At 42.3% G+C, this 24,988-nt stretch overlaps 1 protein-coding gene across 1 annotated transcript in view; it reads right to left on the reverse strand.

Annotated features, from left to right (window-relative positions):
- Positions 1 to 428: 428 nt before the first annotated feature.
- Positions 429 to 24,988, reverse strand: part of LOC108105257 (protein tincar) — a 62,696-nt gene continuing 38,136 nt past the window's right edge. Inside the window, 10 exon segments of the mRNA XM_041819526.1 lie at positions 429 to 1,892; positions 2,784 to 3,531; positions 4,862 to 5,315; positions 6,016 to 6,427; positions 6,429 to 7,146; positions 7,148 to 7,829; positions 14,175 to 14,256; positions 14,258 to 14,410; positions 19,498 to 19,613; positions 19,828 to 20,567. Coding sequence (XP_041675460.1) covers positions 1,047 to 1,892; positions 2,784 to 3,531; positions 4,862 to 5,315; positions 6,016 to 6,427; positions 6,429 to 7,146; positions 7,148 to 7,829; positions 14,175 to 14,256; positions 14,258 to 14,410; positions 19,498 to 19,613; positions 19,828 to 20,140 — 4,524 coding nt within the window. The 5' untranslated portion in view covers positions 20,141 to 20,567 and the 3' untranslated portion in view covers positions 429 to 1,046.

Genomic DNA, 24,988 nt, shown 5'->3' on the forward strand with positions numbered 1-24,988 from the left:
ATACATTAGATAATATATATTCATATTGTCGCTTTGTTACATCATTACATTTTACATTCATCTTAAACGATAAGCGTTGAGAGACCATAGAAAATACATATGCCAAAGCCATGCTGGGTGTCCATCCATCTATCATCTATCATCATCTATGCCGACTAGCTGAAGCATAACGTTTTGGCTAATAGTTTTAGTGCCATAAAAATTACGATTTACCACTTTACAGTTTATCCTTACAATAAAAACCATACAATTGCAGCTTAAATTCGTATGCCTTTTGTTCATTTTTATATCCGTTTTTTTTTCCATTTTTATTTTCATTTCAATTAGAGAAATTGCTTAGGGGAAAATACTTTGAGTGCTTGCACATGATCGAGCTATGATATTTTATTCCTTTCCGATTAATATTTATTTAGGGCCTTACACTTAGCTATCCGATATTCATTCATATATGATATGATAAACTTTAGTTTACATTGATTACTTAAACACGATTAGCTTATTATCTTACACATTGTATACGAGCATAGCATGTATAAATATAAATATAAATATATATATATTTAGATTTAGATTTAGATTTAGTTTTAGTTTTAGTTTTAGCCGTAGATGTAGTTTTAGTTTAGATGTAGATAAGTTAAGGGGTTTAATTTTTGTTTCTTATGTATCTTTCGTGGGTCATCATGAGTGGCAGTTAGCGCTACGTACTTGAGTGGATCATCGTCAAGGCAAAGCAAAAGAAGTTTAAGTTAATTCATTTAGGATTCGGTAACCAGCTGATCCTTTGGAAGATTAGTGGATTTGCTATGACTTCTCTTGGGGCCCGGAGCTGTACAAAAACCGAGAGGCTAACTTAGAGCGATATGGGTAGGTGTCTATGATCCGATTTCACTACGATATAGGTCTTAGTTAGATATTCTTCTTCTATCTATGTCATAGTGCAATCAGACTTTAACTTAAACTAAAAACAGTTAAGGGTTTTGCCATGCTTCTTGCAGCAAGTCTAAGTTCATAGTATGGTAGATAAGCCGGAAGTTGAATTTGCCATCCTAGTGCAGCTGGGCCGTCACATACAAGCCGCAATCCTGGTCGGAGGCCATTGAATAGTTGGCCGAGTCGCGATCCTCTGGTATGGTAGGATGCGTCTCATGCGGCAGTTTGGCGAAGGCATGATGTCCTGCTCCATAGCCCAGGTGTCCGTAGGGTGACTCCGCTGCCTTGGTCACATGCGGCAGGCGTCGAAGGAAGTGCGGATTAGAGTAGCGTACGCCGTTTGGCAGAGTGGTGTGCGGCTGTTGCTGACCATTGCTATTTCCCAGGGCCACCGAGGCATTGGCATAGTGCATGCTGTTGGGCGACATGAAGCTCGACACCTGTGACGGAGGCAGTGGTGGCATTCCACCGCCACCCATCGAACTGGTCATCGCCGAGGTTGAGGCATAACCATTGCCACTCCCGGCAAGCTGCTGGCTGTGGCAGCCCACCGGCAGTGGCATCGTGCTGCAGTGAGCCGTATAGTCGAACTTTTGCTCCGGCACCGAACGCTGCATCGGCAACGTGGCACTATTGATGACCGACGACGAGATGGCAGAGGGATCCGCATTGAAGCTGGACATACGCATGTTGGTACAACGGCCGTAGGGCTCCTCCTGGATGGGCGGCTGTGGAGGTCGTGGCGGTGGCTTACTGTTAGCCCGCGGTCGTATTATGACCTCCAGTTCACGCTCTTCGCCAGAGTGGACGCCACTAGAGGACTCGGATGGGGCGCGCTCCGGTGGTGAGGTGGTGTTGGTGCTTTCGGTGGTGGAGGTTGTGTCACTGCGGGGCGTCAACGCCTCGTTGGGAACGCCCGAATCGGCGCGACGCAGGCAACGGGGTGTGGAACTGGAGGAGATCTGGGAATGGGGCACAAACAGAAAAAGAGAAAGAGAGAGATAGAGAGAGAAAGACAGAGACGGTGGGGAGTCAGTAAAAGTGGTCAAGGAGCAGTTGGAATAATGAGAGATTCTAGGAGGTGACTGTAGGGGCTCTGCTTCAGTGTGGCCCCGTCTGCAAGTGAAAACGAAATCAAATCAAATTGGGGAGACAGACTCCGAACCCTTCGCTACCACCAGGCTATCCATCAACTGGAGCACTAATTCGGACAGTGTCGCCTGGCTCTGCCCCAGGCCAATCCCCAATCCATGTCACCCTGTCTGTGGCCCTGGCACTGATTTATGCTGTCTCATAACAGCAAACATAAATCTCATGCTGCTGCTGCTGCTGCTCCAGGGGCGTGACATGCTACACGCCCCTACATGACGACGCATCGCCTCACCCCTCCCTCCCCTCTTCCCACACAGCAATCCCACATGCAAATCACAAACAAGAACACAAAATTATTCACTATGCACTATGCTGAAGGCGATATACCCTACCCTGCTGTGGGTGCACCTAAAAGTCTGGGAATTTGTTTTATTGTGACTGGGAATTTGGAAGCAACATCTAGGAGGCCGAACTAGAATAAACATTGTTCTTTGTTATTTTCACTTATTGTTGTTCATGAAACTAAAAGTTTGCCACAAAATTCTAACCACCTACTTTTAAGTTTTCTCCTTCAATAAGTTTGGGAGTATATATTTTTAAACCTATTAGAAATTTTAGGTTTTTTTGTTTGAAGTTCTATCCGAAAAAAAGACAAAAATGTATCTTAAACTTTTAAATTTATAATTTTTTAGTATCTCTCCTAGAAGCCACCCCAAGTAAGAGAATCCACCTCCTTACAAAAACCCACTTCCTATACTTACATGCGCTTCGTTGGTGTGAACTGCGACCGTGACCGGAGCCAAGGGACTTACTAGATGCTGGTGCGGATTGCCCTGTTGCTGGAGTGGATGCTGTGGTGGCTGCTGCTGCTGCTTTTGCTGGAGAGGATGCTGCAGAGAATGCTGAAGTGGATTGTGGTGATGCTCGGGCGACAATTGCATCATCTCGGGCATTGCTTGAGGAGCCCGTCCGTAGATGCCGGCATTGTGTGGCAGTACCGCTGGTGGCTGAGGTACTGGGGCTCCCTTCATGGGCAACGGTGGAGGTGGTGGTGGTTGTGCCTGAGCGTGTGCCGACGATGGCTGTGGTGGCTCCAGATCCCTAGTGGAGGCGTATGTGATGCTGTCGTCGCGCACACAGGCCAACAGTTTACCCTCCTCGGAGATGTTGTCGTCGCTGATGCCACCCAATCCGCTTAGATACGCATAGTCGTGGGGATGTCCATGGGCAAATGAATGGGCCTGCCGTTGCTGCTGTTGCTGATGCAGTTGCTGTTGCAGCTGCTGCTGATGATGATGGTTGGCCGGCGGCGGCGGTGGAAGTTCATCATACTCCGAGAGATGGAGCAGACTGACCCCCACCGAAGTGTTGCTAACGCCCCTCTTCATGCTGCCCATGGTGATGCCCACGACGGCTCCAACGGTTGCTGATCTTAGTGTCGCGTACTCGCCGTCGTCAACTTCCCCCGTAGCACTGGCAAAACATATCGAGGCTCCACGGCTCGTATGGCTAAAGTGAGGACAAGGTTATGGTCAGAGGGAGTTGTATTAGCAAACTAACTTTGTCGCCTTGTGTTGGTTGTTTTTTAGGTTGAGGAATAGAAGAAAACCAAAGGTGGATCTAATTTAAGTTCAAAGATCAACAAACAAGAACTTTAATCAGTTTAAATTGCCCTTCCAGAGCACAAATTTAACTGATTAAGCTAAATTATTTTCTGATTTAACTATGGAAAATACTAAAAAGCAAATTTATAATTTAATATCAATTAATTTGAAAATATTACCAAGTCATAAATAATATTAATTTATTTTCTATTCCAGCCATTAAAGCTATTCAAAAAACAATTTCTAAAAATTTCATTCTATTCCCCTGAATTTGATCAAACATTCATTGTCTGTGTGTTAGTTCAATGGTTTTTCCGGTTAGTTAAACAAATTACCAAGGACGATAACAACAACAAAAACAACAACAAGGCGACATTGACAACAACAACAACACATACACTTGCATTGTTTTTAGTAGTAGTAATTGTTAATTGAAATTGAATTCGCGCACACTCAATTAGCTAGAGTTAGTAGTAATTAAGTTCTAGAGTTAATCAAACAATCGAAAAACAAAATGAAAAGAATCGTTTTTAAAAAACAGGCGACAAGCGGAACAAAATAGTTTCTCATCATTATCCTTCATCCTCTATACATACATGACTCTCTCTATATATATATAGCATATATAGTATTTGGATAAATCGTTTTTGTTATGTTTAATTGAACAATCGTTTTAGTGGACAAACAAAAGCTTAAACTAAACGAAAACACAAAAGTGGTTTATTGGTTAAATAGAGAAAATGGCGAATGTCAGAAGCACGCCGACGAATCGGAACTGAAGAGTATATATAGGTAGTGGTGGTAGTGCTGGTGAATGTGGGGCAAATTAGGTGTGGCAAAATGCTTCACTAATGACTAGTGTTGGGCAATTAGTTTTCAATAATGGTTCTTTCTTTCTTTCCCAGATAAAAAAAACAATGGAACGTGCAAAGAAAACACACCGATAAAGTACAAAACGAATGAATTAGCAGTCTAGTTAAATGAAAAACACAAAAAAATCACATGGAAATCCTGGAAAATTGGTGCTGGGTTGTATGGATGTTCTTTTTTTTTTTAAGTGATTGCAATTTAATTTGTTTGGTGCAGTGTGTATGTGTGAACAAAAACTAAATGAATCTAGTTGCTATGGTTAGAAGTTAATAAGAACGGACAAATACGGAGCTTCGAACCCGTAATGCTTTTTGTTTGGTTGTTTTTTTTTTTTATTTTTTTGTATCTAAAAAACGATTTTTTACCGCTTGCCATCAGTTTGTTCTTGGTCACCAATTAGTAGGACATCATCAGACGTACTCGTAACTTCGTTGAAGGTGACCTTCAGCTTGGGCGAACTGGGCGTCAGTTTGGGCCAATAGATATCCTCCTGGGCGGCTAGTCCCATGCCCGTTCCACCCATGCCCCCATTATGAACCCCACCCATTCCCATCTCCGTGCTGGTCGCCGTGCTCATCATGTCCGGCTTGGAAGAATCACCTCCATTCACTGTAGTGCTAGTGGAGTTGCAGCCGCTGCTGCTCGAATTGCTACCCGTCCTCTGGCCACTGGACATCAACAGTGGCTGGGCACTGGCCTTGCCAAGCAATCCGCCATAAGTGCTGTCCAATGGCGGCAGTTTAAAGTGCCATCGTCGCTTGATGGTGAGGCACAACCAGATGACAATCCAAAGCAAAAGGTGCGTCACCCCAACAAGAGCTGGAAAATCAAGAAAGAAAAAGAAGACGAAACAGGAAAACAGGTGAGTTGAGTGCAGCTAGAAACGTAATACGGTTAAGGTAGATCAGGCGTATGACAGCTTAATTGGACCGAGTCTGCAGTTCGATTGTCTCGCCCCGAGTGACACTCAATTCCGCTCCTTTGTCTCATCGGGTTATCTATCCGGCGATTAACGCTCAAACAACCGCACATCCAAAGTCCAAACAACCCCGCTAATTGGCTTAGGCCACAAAACATACCTCAGAACGTATTCAAGGAGGGATTCGGTTGACGGTCCCCCCCTGTTCCCGGCCATCCAATTATGCAGATTCAACACACTTAATCAAATGGGGAATTAGACACTGCAGCGATTTGTATGACGACCCCCTTCTCTGGTGATGGGACACCTCAAGAATCTTAATCGGAATTTAACGATTCAAACTAGACTTGCTAATGGGTAAATCTTGTCACGTACTTTGGAATATGAATAACCGAATATATCTCTTTTAAGTTTTGTTATCCAACCCAATTTTACAATCTTAAATATTACGTTTAAAACCCTAAACCCTTTAATAAGTCATTTTAAGTCCAAATTTATGAGCTACTCCTATGAAAATCGTATTTAAAAAAGATCTAACTTAAGTCTTTTTCCGCTTACAACCTTGAGGTTAACTTATTCTTTAAGTAAATTTCAACTCACCCGCCAAAAACGTTGGACAGTGCAGATTATTCTTGTAGGTGGCACTGAGATCGTTGAGTAGCGGCGCCTTCACCACCGCCAAAGCCAGGACAAAGCACAAGGAGGCGCAGTGGGCAAAGTAAATCCATGTCTGATGACTCTTCAGTGTGATAATTGAGCGATCCCGCATCCGCGTGGCCAGACGTCCATGTCCGTACAAATACATGACCATCGAGGAGGCAACCACCAGAGCGGTGGCCAAAAGATACAAAGCCAAGGTGACAACTGCATTCAGGATAAGGCCAGGCTGATGGACTGGCATGGCCTCGGCGTAGATTTGCAACTTGTACAGATTCGACACGCCCACATAGCCGAGGATAATGTCCAAGGCAGCCACAACCATCTGGAGACTAAACACACAGGCAAAAGCCTTTGGAGGTATTCCAAAAAACGGCCGGATAACGGACAGACCAGACCAGCAGGGCGCACAGAAGGTTCACAAACTCTGCACTGGGTGGGTGGGAGAAAATGGCCACATCGATGGGCTTATCAATGCCAAAGAAGAGTTGCAGCATTCCGGCAAAGCCATCCAACCGGACGTAATCCTGCCCGGACTTCGGGCCATTTGGTGATGCGGGTGGTGCAGGAGTCAAGGCGGGAACTGCCTGAAAATCACCATCCTCCAGCTCGAAATCCTCGGTTTCCTCCGGCTCCTCCTCATTGGATTTGGCCACAAATTCACTGGAATTTATATTGGCATCACCGAGCAAATATTCCGGTTCGATTTCGACTCCGGCTGCTCTTTTGGAAATCCTTCGCTTCTGGTTCTTTGGCTTAATGGCAATGATCTTAGAATTGGATGCCGAAACGGGAGTTGAGGGAATGGGTAATTCCGGCAGAACTTCAGGTTTTACTCGATGGATGCTACTATCGCGAGTGGTGGTCTCCTCCTCCTGGAAGCTCTCGAGGATCGCCTGCTCATGGGAGGCGACGTGATGGCGTCTCGGTTGTTGCTGCTGCTGTTGCTGTTGCCGCTGTTTGTTGTGATGTTTGTGGTGCTTGCGTGGTTTTCCATGATGGTGATGTGGTTGCCTGCTGGTTGCCATCTCAACTGGTTTAATAGTCGTCGTGGTGGTGGTGCTACTACTACTAGCTTGTCGTTGCAGCCGTGGTCGATGTTGTTGTAGTGGTAGTTGTAGTAGTGGTTGTAGATGGCGTTGTACTAGAGCTTGTTGATGTGGTCTCTTTGCCCAGGGTACCGAGCTTCTGCCAATTTTCCACATTCAACTTGCCAGCATCGGCGACTGTGGTTGTCGTGCCAACTGCGGTTCTTGGCGGCAACTCGTCGAAATCTGGCATGATGACGGTTCCCTCTTCACCGACACCCACATCATCCTCATCCTCTCCCCGAATCGCTTCCTCTAGCTCGCGTCGCTCCTCTTCGTCAATATCTTGATTAATTAAATCGGGCACTTCAAAGTATTGGCCTTTGCCCGCATCCAGTCTGGTGCTGGTAATGGTGGTTGTTGTCTTCGTTGTTGCCGTCGTCTTGGCCGCCTTTCTGCCACTTGCCTTATCGGGTCGCAGGTCGAACAAATTGTTATTGCCTCCGGCTGGCACTCCACGGATGGCCGTGAACATGGTATCGTTGAAGTAGTCCTCCTCGTCCTGTTCCAAGCTGTTTGCGGTCAGGTTCAGTCTGTTGTGATGCTGGTGGTGCTGCTGCTGCTGCTGTTGATGCTGTCTGGGGAAGGGTGTGGCCCCCACCACCGACATGGCCATCAAATTGCGTCGATTGATCACAACAAAGTCCAATTCAGTGGCCCAAATTTGCTCTGGAATGGAGAATGCAGAATGGAAAGGAGTTCGAGGGTTAGAGAGAGTGATTTGAGGGGGTTGAGCTACTGATGGTTGCTGCTCAAGTATATAGAATTAATTGCTTTGAACTCCAAGCCAAGTTGCTTTCGTATCTAATTGGAATACATCACGCAGGATTACATGGTAAGCACCTGTTAAGGACAAACGCACACACACACACACACACACTGCTTGCATAAACATGAGCTTGGATGTAATGAGCAGGATGCTTCCTGTCTTCCACTCCAATCTCCTTTCATCTGTGTGGCAATCGTTAATTAAATGAGGCATCGATACTTCTAGGACTTCTATAATCCACGCCCTGTTGATTATTAGATGAAAGTCAGAGCTCCCAGGGCTGGCACACTTTCTTTTGCCTGAATCTCAATGAATACCAATCGAAGCCCGGTAGAAATCCAACCCAATCGATGGCGAAGCGAACTGAAATGTCCGGACAATAGGGAAATTGGACTGTGTTGGCCTGGTCGAAAGGCGAAACAGAAAAAAAAAACAAAGCGAAAATCGAAACCAAACTATGTATTCCCCGTTGGCAGATCCCATTTCCGTTCGATTCCCGGGCAAATGGGAAAACAATGCACACAATTCCACCATTAGGCACCGTCATGGCCGGTCAGTTTCGGGGCTCTAATTAGGCGCACATTGGTAACATATGTACACATGACACCGTCCACCTGCCCTCTGCATCCAATCTGCTTATGCTTATGCTATCAACTATACATCCCCAGAACTCCAAACTGATAACTCTACTGCTCCACTGGCAGTGGCTTAACTCTTGCTCCGCAGTCGAACTTAATATCCATGTTTATTACGGTAAAGCCTGGCGCCCAGCGATTTATCGAAGTGAGCTAAGAACTGGGGATTTTCCTCAGGGGTTGGCATGACACTTTGTTCCTAAGTTATATAACAAACAGTTAGTGACCCAATCTGGAGTCTGGAAAGCGCAATCAGGCGAAAAGATAAACACAATTGTAAGCTTCTGGAAAGCAACTTCCAAGAAACTCTTTTCTTACAAATATTATTACTTGTACATTAATGTTGATGTTCCAGGAAAGAAAAGCATAGCTTCCAGGCAATAAATAAATAATTAACAAGTTCTTTAACAGCCAATCGACCGTTAAATAATCCAAACACTTCCATTGACAATGCAATCCCTTTGGGGTCAAAACAGGTAGCTTATTTGCCCCTTAGGTATTATCCACCTGATTACTTATCGCAACCTCAATACTTTCACCGCCGCCACACCGCCCTAATCCCAATTAAATCCGCCTGCCAGTCACAAATTTGTTTGTCTTAGCCCAGTTAAGATGTCGCTGAGCTCTGTGAAGATTCCTTAAAAGCTTTCTAATTAGTTTACTTTATGATGTCGCTGATGGCATACATATACTCGTATATAGCACCTATAGACTGCCCTAGTTAATAATGGAGCGATAAAGAAAGAAAACGGAAATTTGCCAAGTTAACACTTTCATAAAATAATTTATTAGTTGAGTTGCTTTAAGGACATTTCACCCTGCGGGCGGTTGGAAATAAAAGAAAGCCGCCGAAATGAGAATTGCCGGGCAGCAAATATTAAAGACAATGGCCCGAAACGAAGGGCAAAATTCTGGCAAAGATGGGACGAAGCCAACGCCGAAGACCAAGAAACACGAACCGAGGCGGGATTACAACAATGGCTGCCATAATAATATGTCGTTGCTGTGCCGTTGTCGTTGTTGTTATGGCTAAAGACGATGCTGGCAAGTGGCTCGTAAAACCGACAACACCGAAAATCTGAAGATTAACCCAGAAGCCTCCCTCACCCGCTCTGTCACATGGCATCTTAGCCAACCCAACCACCCACCTACCCAATCCCCCTTTCCCCTTCTTGATTATGCCAATGACAATAACACCAACGAGAACGAGAACGAGACAGAGACCGGAGACCTACCGAAAGGACGATGTACTGAAAGATGCCGGAGCTCTGAGGATAAGAGTAATGAAAATGCGCAAATCCAACTCCGGCCACGCCCACCGGAGGCGGCGACTTCCCGCTGCGGTAATAGTTACGATAAGATGGGCCCCACATTATCCCAGATATCCAGCACCCCACGCCCCAATCGCTGGCCCTTCCTGCAGCTCAAACTCGCGCTCGTTAAGTCTTTAGCATGAATAATGATAAGTTCGCCGCTGGAAGAAGCTAAGCCAATGTACAGGTGCGGTCATGAAAATAGGTATCTTCCAGTAATAGGTTTTAAGTCAAAGTTGCATTGAACTCTTAAATAATACTCATAAAGAAGTTTAGTTTCAGGTAATGCGATATTTATGGGTCCTGAACTATTTTCTTTACCTCTGCTGTGCCTAAAGCTCACCCCTAACGGGCAGTCCGGGGCCAATGTCTTGAGCCACTTCCGGAGAAGGCCACCCACTGGTTACCACACCCATTCCCCTCCTCGTAATCTGACCGAGCCTGTTTAGCAGCCTTTTATGCGCTCAATATGGCGCTGGACTGGGGCCTACTGCTATCCATCTACGTTATCCCGAGACTTTTCCCCGACCCATCTCATCTGAATTTTCATTTGTTTTTCGCCCGAGAGATGTCTGCATTAATTATTTATGAGTGCAGGATGGCGTATAAGTGATTTCGCCATAAAATTGTCCTGCGAAGTGATTTTTGTGTCATCTATTAATGAAATTAATTAGCGAATTGTGACCACTTCCTTCCTGGCCTTCTTCCCTTCTTAAACACCTAAGTTTTTTTTTCTTCAGATTTTCTTTCTTTTGCTGTCGACAACAGCTGCAGGCCGTTGAGAACTTTTTTATTATAATATTTTAATAAGTTTTCTTATACTTTGAGATGTAAATGAGGCTATTTGATGGGTCAGTGGGTAAGCAGAGAAAAGAATATGAAAATCTTAGAGAAATTCTTGGGTTTAGTTTTGCAAGAACAAGTTCCATTAAATAGTGGCCATGATTGAAAAACTAAAATATTCAGAATAAAACGAAATTAAAGACCACATTAACTTTCTTATTAGTCTTATCTTTTCATTGTTTTATCTTAACCACCTTACTCTTTGTAAGTTCTTCATTAAGACATAATTTACGTCTTCCGAAGCCAACGAAATTTTCGCCAAAGTCGTTAAAGTTCTTTCTGAATTTAATGAAACGTAATCATGAAATGCATTTGTGGCCGCATTTTCCACTCCTTTGATGGCTTTCCTCTCGCCTCATTTTTTATGCGAGTTGGTGGAAAGTTTTGAAAGCATTTTTTATGATTCTCGCTCCGCCTAATTGCTTCATCTTTTTGTGTTACCAATTTTATGCTAATATAAAAGTTCAGCCCAGCTCCCTGCAACTTATTAGTTTCCTCTCTCTCTGGCAATCATTGGCTGTCAATCATGATGCTAAGGAAAATTTCTAATTGCTGGCTGAAAATCATAATTCTCAACTTACAGGCATAAGCGCATCATCAAGCTGGGCCGACAGTCCAATCTTGGCCAGCTTAAGTCTTTAAGGATGTCAGGCGACGCGTTGACAAATTGCAGGGGACCCACAGAAAGGGCAAGGAAAATGGGCAAAAATACATCGAGGGAAACGGAGGAAAGCCAACCAAGCCAGCCAGCCAGTAAGTCGAGCGTGAAAATGGCGAAAAAAAGGAGTCGCGAGACAAGGCATTGCACTTAACTTGACCAGCTGGCCCCTTGACCCACCCCATCCATTTCCCAGCCAAGTGCAACTTTAGCTTTGACTGCACATTTTATTTGTGCCAATGATTTTCTAATTTAAGAGACGGCGGACTGACTGGTTTTGTGGGTGGAAAAACAATTTCCCGCCCAGCATGGATTGCACATCGACCGCCATAGGATGTCTGTCAGCGACAAGAGATCGACTTTGTGGCAACGAACCAGCAAAAACAGGAACAACAATAAATACAAAAAAAAAAAGAAAAAACGGACAACGAAATTAATTGAAAAATCACATAGAGTGGGTCCCAGGTCCAGATCCAGCAATGCAAGTCAGTCATTCCAGTCGTTCGGTGAGTCAGCGAGGATTTAAACTCATCTCGTCATGGTTTTTATGATGCCAATCCAACCCATTGCCCCCTGTCGATGCCACATTTTTAATTTAGTCCGCGTGGCAACGATGGTCCGTCGATGCCATTGTCTTCTCGCCTCGGACCCACTGATTCACTTCGGTTCTCTCCGCTTTCCCACTGGTTCAATAAACTGGCCAACAATTGCCGACCAACTGCCGTCCGGGGACTTTGCCTCGGACCCACTTTAAATGTAGTAAATTTTGATTTGCCTGCCGATGATGCAGCTATAGCTTTCCATCATTGTTTCACTCATCGCGGTTTTTTTGCTGCCCTTTTCCCCATTTCAGCCGTCCATCCATCCATTCGTGGCCATTTAGCGAAAGTTTTTGGCTGAAAAAGGGTATGTGTACTTTGGAAAGCGGCTTAGGAACTTAAAATATACAGCGAAAAACCTTTTAGATAAAGTGGTTATAATTTGAATTTCTGTAATTTGAGTTTATATAGAAGTTAGCTTAAATTCCTATTAATCGAAAGAGAAAAGAAGATCTCTTCAGGGACACCTCCATTCGCTGGGATCCAACTTTGTTGTTAAATTCCCCGCCATTACTATTACCGGCCTCTCATTAACTGTGGCATTAGTTTACTGGGCTGCGACAGCGACGGCAACGTTCACATCATGTGAGACTCAGCGATCCGACTGTACACAGAAGGACAAACACACTGACGAGGAGCTCCCTGGGATGATATGCAAACAGAGGCCTGGTGATGTGATGTGGCCCAGGACTCATTCGACTGGTGTCCTGTTCACAGTTGGCCAACATTTGCTCAGTTTTGGGTCGCTTGGTTGGCTGGCTGACGCTGCGGCGTTGCCCCGTTGCCATTGCTGGTGCCTTGTTATTAACATGGCTTATTGCTGGCCATAATGGGTGCACCTCCTACCCTGTCAACCTGTTCCCTCTATCGTTCTCCTTCCCTTCTGTCTTGGTGTGTGTGTATAATATGAGTGTGAGTAGTGTTTACTCCTGCGGTTGTTAGCCTGTATGCTCGCTCGTTCGTTTGTGTTTTTGTTTGCCGAGCGGTCGTGCATACACCCGCACATACACCCGCACATACACCCCCACATACACACATACAAGGGTATATATATATATATATACTGTAGATGTTTGGCCAGCAGATTTCCCCAGCGATTGCCTTTGAAGCCGCTGCTTCCTTGCTACAGTCACTTCTTGAACATTTTTTTCGACCTTCCCCCGGATATTCCCCCAAGCTCACTTTGCTAAGCGTCCTTCAGAGCATCCTAAACTTCTTGGTTAAACAGTTTGCCAGTTTGCCCACATCCACACATATGCCAGGCAATTTTAAATTGGCCTGCTCTTACTTACACTACTCTGATTTTACCCCAGAGGAGACCCAATGCAGATTGCAGCCAATTTCAGTTCGTTTTAAGTACAATAAATTGAATTAAAACACGGAATGGCGCAAATGCAATTGTGAATTGATTGCATTGACAATGGAAATTATGATTGATTTAAAGCCCACCCACTCGCTCATTCCATGTGCCATGGCATGGACACAAAAGTGCCAGCGCTCATGTTCATTTTAATAGTTGTCATCAGCGAGAGCGCCAGTGTCAACGCACCATCAATATGACAATGTACAACATGGCGTATGCTCGACAACAATGAAAGTGGGGATAAATGCAATTCGTGCTCGGCAACATTGTGCATGGGTTATACTCTGCCCCCTTGCCAGACGTCCGCCCCCCCACAGGATTTCCTCTTCCGCGGGAAGTGCATAATCGACACGCAACAATAAAATAGCTATAAAAGTCGCTGCTGGGGATCGAAAGTTTGAGTACCCTTTCAAAAACATGTTTTTCTAATACTAGTTTAGCAACTGTAGCAAATTGTTTGCGATAGAAAATTGAAGTCTAATAAAAACACTATGAAACTGAAATGAAAAGTGATAAAAAAGTGAAAACATTGTAGGTTAATGTAGTAAGAGTAAACCAATATCGAAAAGCCAATGACTCTAAAACTTTAGTTTAAGTTCAATTATAAATAATGAAAATTGACATTTTATAATATTATAAAAATAAATCCATATAAATTAAGTTTGCCAAAGGCAGGCGATGGCACCGGAAATGCACATCTGGAAATAAAGCAACATGGCGGAATGGCAACTTCCTGTTTCTTCACATTGCATCGCTTCTGTTGCATACTTATGAGCGCCTTCCGCTTCTGATTTCACCCATTGAACGTGAATGCTTTTGGTTAATTAAGCTCACCTTTTGGCAGCAATCCATTCTCAATGATGCGAGCCTCCAGCAGTAATCTCGGCAACAGCAGGCACAAGGCAATCAGGATATGGAACGAAAGCCGCCGTGGGTCCACCATGTGTCCAAAGGGCCCGAAGGGTACCGCCCCGTGACTCCTCCTCCAGGCCATCGTGCGGTGAGAGCGTGCAGCGCCGCTCCCTGGCCCCGGTGGCCAATTTAATACCATCGTTTGCCAAGTTCCCAACCTGTCGAGTAGTCCAACGAAAATTCGGGATTATTAAAATGAAATATATATATAATTGGACTCCCCCGGAAAATTCATTGGGTTGGAAATTGGGGGGGAAGGGCAAAATAGTTGTTCCACATATGCAAATGATCTGCCAGTTGGGCGGATTTAACTAAGCAGAGCCAAGGACTTGGCAATGACTGCTTATTGATTCGACCTCGCTGCTTTTGCTTTTCCCTCTACGGCGGAAATTGAAAATTTCCCAAGACTCACTCAACTTCCTGCTGCCAAATGTGCATGCATATGCAATTTAATTTTCTCTAATATGCGGTGGAATAATTTAGTGAAGTGCAACTGCCAGCAAACATCCTACCTGCTGAATGCAATAGGTTGAAAATAAATAATAGAATTCTATAGCTTTCTATGGGGTGAGTAAAATTGAACAAAGGCAATATATTAACAATGCATAAAAACTAAAAAATTTTGCTTATACGGAAAAAAAGGTAAATATTTTATATTATTAAAGGTTTATTGTTCTTCAAGGCCTATTAAACAAATTTGAATAAATATATGATTAACTGCTTTCCATTCATTGCTTTTGCTTTGTGTAAAATGAGTGAGAAAAAAAGATAAAAAAATACCAATAAAAAATCTTTTTAAAGGACAAAAGCTCTGATATTTCACTCTCGCCTTTATTTATTATTGCGATTCATAACATATAATCTACATACCCAGCACAGGTATTAATTAGTAAAGCAATTACAATGTGAAGTTAAATACAATATCATGGATGTCGTAAAGTTATTTCCACTTAAGATAAATACGAATATGAATTGAATTCAACTAAAAAGTGTCAACAATCTCAGACTGCCTAAACTCACAGATTTAATTTATGCATATTATCTGAGATTGAATTTTCTCTGGTTGCGTTTCTCACAATCAGTGGGAGCTACTGTATATTCAACGAATAAATTACTCAACTGTGAATATATCAAATGGGAAAGCATTCCATAATTGCCTGCAACAGGCGACTGACTGACTGACTAGCCAGAAGCGACGATATCCTTGGTTGACCGCACAACAGTCCAACTGCACGATGGACAATTTGGTATTTGCTTTGCTCCTCCCTTGAGGGCAAAGGGGCAATTAATAAAAAAGAATCTATACATGTGCAACACAAATAAAAACCGCTAAAACTGCGAGAAAACTTCAATTGAACATGTGTAGAGCTGAAGCCAAAAAAACAGAAAATCTGAGGGGAAAAAAGTGCCTTTGTGTGTGAGTGTGTGTGTTTTTAATGCATTTTTTATGTGCTCAAAACGCGAACACATCGCGATTTGAGCGACAGAGTGAGAGAAACCAAAGCATTGCGCATACGACGCGTTGGCATATAAACAACAGCAACAAAATAAAAGGAAACGTTGCACGTGACAAATGGCGAAATGAAATATTTATATACGCTCACCCATGCAATATACATGCATCTATTATTTTCCTTATATATATATTCTCACACTCCCTACACCAAAAAAAAAGAAAATATATAAAAAAAAAGAGCATTAAAATCACGTGCTTTTTCCTACATATATATATATAAATAAACGAGAGCTGTCGGGCTTTTAAATTAAAAACAAGCAGACATCAGGATGATGAAGGAGCAGGATCTGAATCAGGATCTGAAGCACGAAAAAAAAAAATAGAGTGAGAAAATGGCAGGAGCAGAAAATGGGACCCGACTCGTTCACTTTGTTTTCCTGCGCTCCGGTTTCGGTTTTGTTTCGTTTGGTTTCATTTGGTTTGGTTTGGTTTTGGTTTCGCCTCGTTTCGGGCAGCAACAATGATTGCAATTTGCAAAAAGCGAAGTGCATTTCAAGTGCTGGCGGGGGATCGTGTGTGGCAGAAGAAGAAGAAGAAGAAAAAGCTGAGTGCCACCAAGATAATACATTTAAATGTGCCAACAATTCACGCTTCCCTCACCGCCACCAGCGAATCATCTCTAAATCATGTCACTGCGTGTAGCCGTTCATTAATGTCTTAGACGTGGAAAAAGCCTCAAGGATGCATTAGGCATCTTGGCGGGTATTCATTTTAATTGGAAAGACAAAGGAAAATGATTTAGAATATGTTTAGAATTAGAAGAGAAAGAAGATAAGCCATTTAATAAGCAAGAATGGCCAAGGATATGACGTCTAATTATCAGTCAAAACATAACTTTCAAACTTAAAAGAAGAGAACTTTTCCTTGTATTCAATAATAAGAAAATAACATTTCCCAAAACTTAAATTTCCATCATTAACATTATACAAATCTCATTAAAACATATCACTCACTAATCCCCCTTTAAACAAAACAAAAGGAAATCATCATAATGAACCTCCCTCCACATATTCTTAAGTTTTCCGGCATTGAAAAGTTTTCCGCATGGATTACTTTTCCCCACCGTCGATGTTGGTCAACCATTTCGTTCGTTAGGGGACACTCATGCCGCATGTGGAATGCGGTTTATATTGCCACCCAGTCGTTTCATTCGTTTAATTTCAAATGCTGTGCAAATATGAAAGTCGCAAAGTTTTCGCATCTCGTTGTTATGGCTGTGACAGTTTGCCAGCTCCAGCCATGGCCCTGCTCTTTTGCAGGTTTTTAGCCGTTTTCCACCGCTTTTCCCACTTTCCAATTGCCCAAAAGCCTTATCGGTCGACACATACTCGTAGTACCCGTAGGAGTATAGGAGTAGAACGTAATTGTGACTGGTATGTTGGTTTGTTCTGCTGGCAGAAGAAAAAAAAACGGGAACTAAGCAAAACTATGAAGTTTCTGTGCTGGAAACAGGAGTTCCTGTTGCTCGTCCTGATTTTTAGGGACTCTGGTTCCTGGTCTCTGCCAACAGTCCGATAGCCACGCCTCAATGGTCAATGTTGGGATTTTAGTTTGCAACCAATTTCTGTTCGTCGTTGACGTTGCTGTTGGTGCTGCCGTTTAATAAACGTTCGGCGACGTGTGATGGAGAGCCTTCCCTCTGCTTGCCTGCCTGCCTTTGACTGTCTGTGTTTCTCCTCCTCCCTTTGTCACTCAGCTCGTTGGCGGTTTTCGGTAGTTTTCGGTCTACCCTCCAATTTCCACCCATTCTCCCCCTCGCGCCATCCTTGCTTTTCATCGCCCCCTGTCTGGCCGCTGACTGATAGGCAGCTTTTGCCAGCATTTTTTGACTGCTCTTGATGATGTTGTTGCTGTTCATGTTGGTGTGTTGTTTGTGCTCCGCACGCCGCTTTTGTGGTTGTCTGGCCAGCGGTAAAAGGGAATATTTGCATACAATTTGTATACTCTTTTGTAGTGACGAAAAGCCAGCGCAGAGATTTTTCTGTCGGAGCCATGAATATTAATTTGGGAAATCAATGGAAAATTGAAAACCTTTTGAACTGGAATGTTTTTTTTTCGCTTCAGCAATTGAAATACATATTTACAAAGTCATAGAATATTTTGAAGAGTTTTTAGTTCTTCTATTCAAAAATTCAGATTAGCTTTGGAATAATCTAAAATCAAGGATTGATCAAAATTCATCAAATAAAATGTGCCAAAGGGTAGATAACTCTACAGAACTAAGAATTCTTAAACAAAAACCTTTAAAAATAAATAATTTATTTTATACCCAAACATCTCATCTACTAATATATCTTTTCCCCAAGCTAATATCCTTTGCTTTAAGAGGACTGTAATCAACTCTTTCGGAAGCGGTACGTTCCGTATTTAATGGAATTATGTATTTCAGGACTGAGAAGGGGGGTGGCTGAGGGGCATACACTGGTGGACAAGTGACGCCGCTTGCAGCTGGCCAACTTCCTGTGATAGGATCCCCATGGTCAGTCTGCTGTCACAGCCAATGGACAGTCTGTGGCGGGCCATAAACTGAAAGCCATTCACTCCACTCCACTCCCAATCCTCCCTAGGTTCAGTCTGTCCGCCCCCAAACCCCCTACAGATGTCGGCAGCTTCCTTCCATTTCGCTTGTTTTAAAAACAAGCCAATTATTTGTGAAAACTTTCAGATGGTGAGGGTGTAAGGAAAACAAATATGGGGACGAGGACCTGAAATGACAGCCACTACAGAAGCATTCGCATCACCAGACCAAGTCGAAAATTGCAGGAAAAGAGGGAAATACACTGAAGAAAATGATTTTGAATGAAATTAACTTAAAGAATATACAAAATATTATTTTATTCTTTCCTTTTCTCCTTTTTAAGTACTTAGAAAACATCAATCTGAAAGGCTTTTCCTTTATTTCTTCTTTTTTCAATATATAAACTAAATTTCCCTTGAAGAACTACTTATTTTTTCCCGTGTAGACACCATTTAACTTCCTTTCGGTGGCTCTCTTCATATCTGTCTTTCATTTTAAGTGGCTTTTACCAGAAACAAGGAGTGAAAGAGTAAAAGGTGGCAGAGTAAATGCCGTTTGTCGGTGATTGTATTTTTCTATCGAGCTTTTGCCATCATCGTCTGCCGTACACTTTATAAATAGATGATAAATAAAATACAAAACCAACTATATACATATATGGGAGAGGTCTAGGAACTATACTAGTTAGCTTGTAGCTTGGCCAGAGGGAAATATGGCAAGGGGGAAAACCATAATTGCATTTATTATGCTGATAAAAACAGAGAGAGAGGAGAGAGAGACACTGGAAAGGAAGGGGTGAAGAGAGAAACACACACACACTGAATATACCAATAGACAAGCACAACCACACGACGAGTGTCCATGTGTGCATCTGTGTTGTCAGCCATTTTGCGGATCCACTGAAAAGGACCCAGAACGTATGCTTGGTCCTGCTACTGCTGCTACTGCCGCTTCTCTCGTTTTTGTTTGCAAATAAATTTAATAACGTGAATAATGCCACTAAAAATAATTCACAAAAACACAAAGTACAGGCCAAATGGAGCCTGCAGCGGCAGGGACAACAAAAAATTTAATTATTGAGTGCAACCGAGTAAACAAACACACACACATACACACACAGGCAGATAGAGGACACTCCCGTATACAGTTAATTATTGCAGGAGCATGATCCCGGTTAAAAACCCATTGGACAAAAGCGTCTACCCACTCACCTTGAATACGGCCGAAGTGAAAAAGACCGGCAGCAGGATGAAAACCACTCCGGAGAGCACAATCTGCAGATTCAGCTCGGCCACAGGCTCGATTTTCCATGGTATCAGTGAACAGCCTAAAGGTGTAAATATATTTATATATATTTTTTAATAATATTAAGAAAGAGTTTCAAACAGAATAAAGTAATCAAAAATAACGTTGATATTTATTTAACAATAAAATAAATGATGGATAATGAATGGATATATTTTCATATTGAGTACAGGAAAGTCTTAAAACTGTTAAAATGTTCCTTCAAACTGTACAGTTTTACAAGCACTTCAACTCACCTAGGAACCTGTAGGCCCCATGCATGGCCAAGTAGCCCTGGAACAGAGTAAGCAGTACTCCATACCAAATGGACCACAAAGAGTTAAGGTGCAGATAGCTGCCAGAGTCGTGGCCAGAATGCTGCAAACTGGTATAGCGGCTCTGGTGGCGTTTCGACTTGATGTACTTTGCCTGAAGCTGCTGCTGTTGCTGGGTAAGACTGCTGCTGGCCGTGGTAGCACTCGTCATCACTGAGTTGCACAGGCTAGAGTTGAGACTGCCACCGCCTGAAGAGGAGACTCCCGCCATAGATCCCTGGTGCTTGCCACCCATTTTTGCTGGGGGATTTGTGTGCCTTTGTTTGGCTTTCAATGCTTCGCGCGCGTTAACTTTTGTTGCCGCTACTCGGGGTTTTTATCGCTATACGCGACGACAGCGGCAAATAATGTTGACAATCAATTTCTGTCTATCGCTCCGCACTATTTATATTGATTTTGTATTGATTCTGAAACACTGATTTTCTATTTACTCAAGTGCTGCTGTTGCTGCTGCTGTTGCTGTTCTAGCTGATGATGATGATCATGATGCTGCTGCTGCTCATTGTTTTGGCCATTTCCCATTCCAGTCACTGGCGGCGTGTATAATATTTGTTCGCTGATATGGCTCATTATAGCGTCCGACGATTTTATTTGCCGGCGCATATTTGTGGAAATTCGTGTTGTTTTCCCACACCTTGATTGACGCTGATTTGCTGCTGTATCTGCAATGACGGAGAGCAAAATCAATGTGGAATTTAGTTGTGGCAAAAACGAAATCCAATAAATGATTCGCTTAAATAAATAACTGAGATAATTTCAATGTTCATTTACACTTCACAGCACTGATTAATGGTAAATTTATTTCATTTCAAAATCTACCATAAATATTTTAAGCAAGACAATTTTAAGCTTATGTTACTATTAATAACTTTTTATTCAAGCAAATAGTCAAATCATCAAAAATAAATCCACAAATACATCCTGTAGTTTCCATTGTAATTATATTTTTTTAATTAACCCTTCGATTATGTAATTAGGCATACAATTATCAATCAGCTAAAGCCCTTTAAAACATCCCTGATATTTTTTAAAACCATATTAAACCATAAATAATTAATCGTCGAACGCAAATCCGAGCCGTATTTTAATTAGTCACCTATGGGTTGGCTCTATGCTGTTGCTGTTTTTGTTGCCACGGACTGGCCCCTGGCCAAATTGACGCGTTCAAATTGGCAACAATTTAAATAAGATTACAACTTGCAAAATGCCTGATCAGCTGGGGGGATAAAGGTTGGTGGGGTTGCAACTATAAATCAATCCGCTGGGGGAAATGGAGGAGAAATTGCAGGCCGTACGGTGTCTGTAAACCAATTTGGCACATGAGAGTTACTGTTCCTCTTCCTGCTATTGGGAGTTGGGAGTAGGGCATTGGATATTGCTGCTGCTCCTGCTGGGTGTTGCATGTGGCATGTTGCTGTTGCTATTGCTTTTACTGTTACGGGGTGTTGCTGGCTGTGTTGGCTGTCGCATAATTAAGGCAAACCTTGTTGCCAGACAGACAAATGCGTCGGAAGGGATGCAGCTGGGGGAATGGGACGAGACAGAGGCAGAACCTCCTGGGAGGAGCCTCCTTTGTCTGGGCCCTTGTTTAATGCGTCGCGCCTGGTTGTCTGCCACATCGGAAGCAGCATAATTATAGGCCAAAATGGCACTTAACAAAAAAGTTATTTTGAAGAAGCAGAGTAAGAAATCAATAATGTTGAGTTCTTAAAAACTTAAAAGAACTAAAATGTTATCTTAAGTTTAAAGTATTTAACTTTTAATCTTTCCTTCCCAACTTTTCTTTCACTGTATATTCTGCAGCTCAGTTACTGTGAGGCAGGTAAACTATTTGCAGCTTTGCGTGTTGCAGTTGAATCTAACATGTGTAGAGCCGTTAACATTTATGCCGCCTTTCAGCAAATTTTGCGTTTTGTTCAACACAACCGCGAGTTGGCCAGAAGGGAAAAGGGAAATAGGAAAATGGTGAAACGCAGTTCCTTGGTCTTCCTTCCTTTCCGCATTTTCGCTCTTCCCTTTAGCATGTTTGCAATGCAAAAATAATAAAATGTTTGCAATTTGTTCGCCCCAACGTTGTTTGTAATTAAAAACGTTGCTGCAACAACACAGTTAACAAATGGCCGGGAATGTGCCTTTATCCGAGTTTTTCTCTCTCTTTCTCTCTGCCCAGTAATTGACCCGATTTAATTGATAATGGCCGTTGTATACAAGGCAATGTCAATGGCCCAGGTGACAGCAAAATGGCAATAAAATCAGAACATCAGTTAAGCATCTGCAGTAAGCCATTACTTACAAGGGTAAGTATATGCAAAAATTGACAGCTATTAAACCTTATCTTCATGGCAGGTGGTAAATCAAATGGCAGTTTTATTTTATTTAATATTTTTTACAATTGCACATAGTTATTAAATAGTTCGTTTAGGTTTAAGCAACATGAAGAGAGCATTTGACCACAAAACATAAAATACAAAACATATTTTCATTTCAATCAAATATTCCTTTCTTTGATTGTTTTCACAAAAGTCTCATTGGGAAATCCATTCTTGAAACCTAATATACTTCACGTTTAACCACAATCTGCTACCTTATTTACACAAGCTCTAACAATCAGCCAATCCAAACAGTGTCGGCCATGATCCTATAAGTCCTGTTCCGTTTTACCACTGCCTCATGTTGATATTAATTTTATGTTAATTACAATCTTCACCAGACTCCTCAGCCAGGAGTCCTACGTGTTTGTTGTCTGCAGAATTCTAGAGTTCCGGGAGCCATGTGGCTTTGTACTTCGGAGTAATGGTGGGTGGTTAATGTTAGCACCCAAAGGCAATGGCATCCTGCCACTCCCTGGAGTTCCTTCTCCTCTTCCTCCTTCCTGTTTTGACATACTCAACATCAGATTAGCCAGCCACAAAAGTCATAAATGCAGATGTTTACATTTCTTTTACCCGCTCCAGTTATTTTCAGTCATGAAGATAGAACCAAGAACTTTGCCCCTGTCCTTGGGGCAATTTGTCGCGTTCGCACGACTTTTACGCAGATGAAACAGCCACTTTATGGCCGACGAGAGGTGTGTGAGTGCACAGAAAGAAATTATTAGCTAAAACTGGCATTTACTTTTTATATTCTGAAAACGAGTCTTTGAATTGATTTTAGAAAATGTTGTTCCAAAAACCATAGTCTTAAATTTTTACTATTTTCATCCATAAACTATACAATTATTTTTAAGAAATTTTTAATTCTAAGTTTCTTTCTTTTTTTCCAGTGCATGTGTGTTTGTCTCTGGCATTTCCTTTGTGTGTTCCGGCGTAAAATTAAAATGTTTGGCTCTGGAAGCGGGAAAAGATAGCGTGGCTCCTTCTTGGTTTTCTTTCTTTGTATGCCACTCCCTCTTCTGCTGTTAATGCAAATTAAAAACTTCACTCAACTGCATTTATTTGGTTAGCACAGTTCTCTTTCTGTCTCTCAACTTTCCTTGGCACTTTCACATACCCCCAACTTTTGTGACTCATTCTTTTGGATTTTCTTATTTTCCCCGCCCACTAGCGACCCAGACTCCAGTACACTTTAACATTCCGCCCCCGAAAACAGAGGGAAAAATACAACAAAATATGCTAAATGGCACTTGGCACTCCACAGAACCCCCGCCTCTTCCACCCTCTCAAACTCATTTCCCCGCTCACGTTTTGCCCCTCTTCTCAAATTCCAGGCTCACACATTGCCTTTGGCATGCTCAAGTGGGCCACTCCGGCTAATTTATATTTATATTCTGCTTCATTTGTCTGTGCTCTGAGAACACAACCCCTTTTACCACCCACTCTCTCTCCGCCTGTTTTATTTTTTGATGACCAAACGAACGGCCAATGCTGAAGAGCTGGACAAAGAAAAACAGTAGCAATTTTCATCTTTGTGCAATTTCCTTGATGCTTATATATTTATTTAAGCTACCATTGAGATTGCTTTTCTGGCATTTTCCTTCATTTTTTTCCTCCTGCCATTTTGCATAAATGAAAATGTTGCATTTTCCTCGCCGCATCATTTACTTTTGTCCTTTTTTCCCCTTTTCAAAATCAAACACAATGGAGATTCGCTTTCTTCGACTGCAACTCGGCAGTTGGTTTTGTTACTAGAAGCGTGACAAATGTAAGTACACTGAGAATATTATATTGGAAATAAGTTATTAATAAAAAGAATCCAAAATGGGGTTTCGAAAACCAAAAATTGAGACATTACCTTAAAAAGACATTCACATTTTTCTTTATAAATCCAACATCCAACTGAGTAAAGTTTTTTCTTCAAATTTAAGTCGATTTTTTCCAACTGCAGCATCTTTTCCCCCTGAGCTTTCACAAATTTCTATTCAACCCTCTGCAGCATCGTGACTCACTTGTTATATGTATTTTCAGCAAGAGTTGCCAACAAACATGGACAAAGGAAAAAAAGAAATTTATTTTTGCATTGGCTGGCAAAAGTTTTTTGGCTTAGCCGGGCCAAAAAGAAGGAGGTAGGGTAAGGGGAAGGTTGCACGTGGCATGTTTTGAATTGGATTTACACATGTGCCGAGTTAATACGTGTTACCCCCACCCTGCACCCCCTATCGCCTGATGACATTTTTTTCAATTTCAACTTTCCAGCAGGCAATACGTGAGTTAGCTGAAAAATGTGTTGCCGACTTTTTGGGGCTGCCAAAAGAAAATCCCTCAAAAAATTTTGTTTCAGCCAAAATAGGTACAATTAATTTTGATTTATTATAGCAGGCAGGCAGCGTACGAACAAAACACTAAAATTATGAAAACTTACACAAAAACATAACTCATAAACTGTTATTAGAATCAATTTTTTTTGGGTTATTTCCAACGTTAGAACGCAACTAGGTCATAAATGCCCTGAGACCAAACCAAAATCACCAAAAACCCTAAAAAAAAAAAACGAAAAATAAACAACCAAACAAAAAGCAAGCCACAAGGGGGCAGAGGCAAAATTTATGACTGCAATTAAATCGCTACCAGCGGGCAAATAAAATTAAAATAAAACATAATAAACTATATAAATTAAAATGCGAATCGCATAAAATGGCACCAAATGA

Source organism: Drosophila eugracilis, unplaced genomic scaffold (genome assembly GCF_018153835.1).
Source record: "Drosophila eugracilis isolate 14026-0451.02 unplaced genomic scaffold, ASM1815383v1 contig_75, whole genome shotgun sequence".
Taxonomy (NCBI): domain Eukaryota; kingdom Metazoa; phylum Arthropoda; class Insecta; order Diptera; family Drosophilidae; genus Drosophila; species Drosophila eugracilis.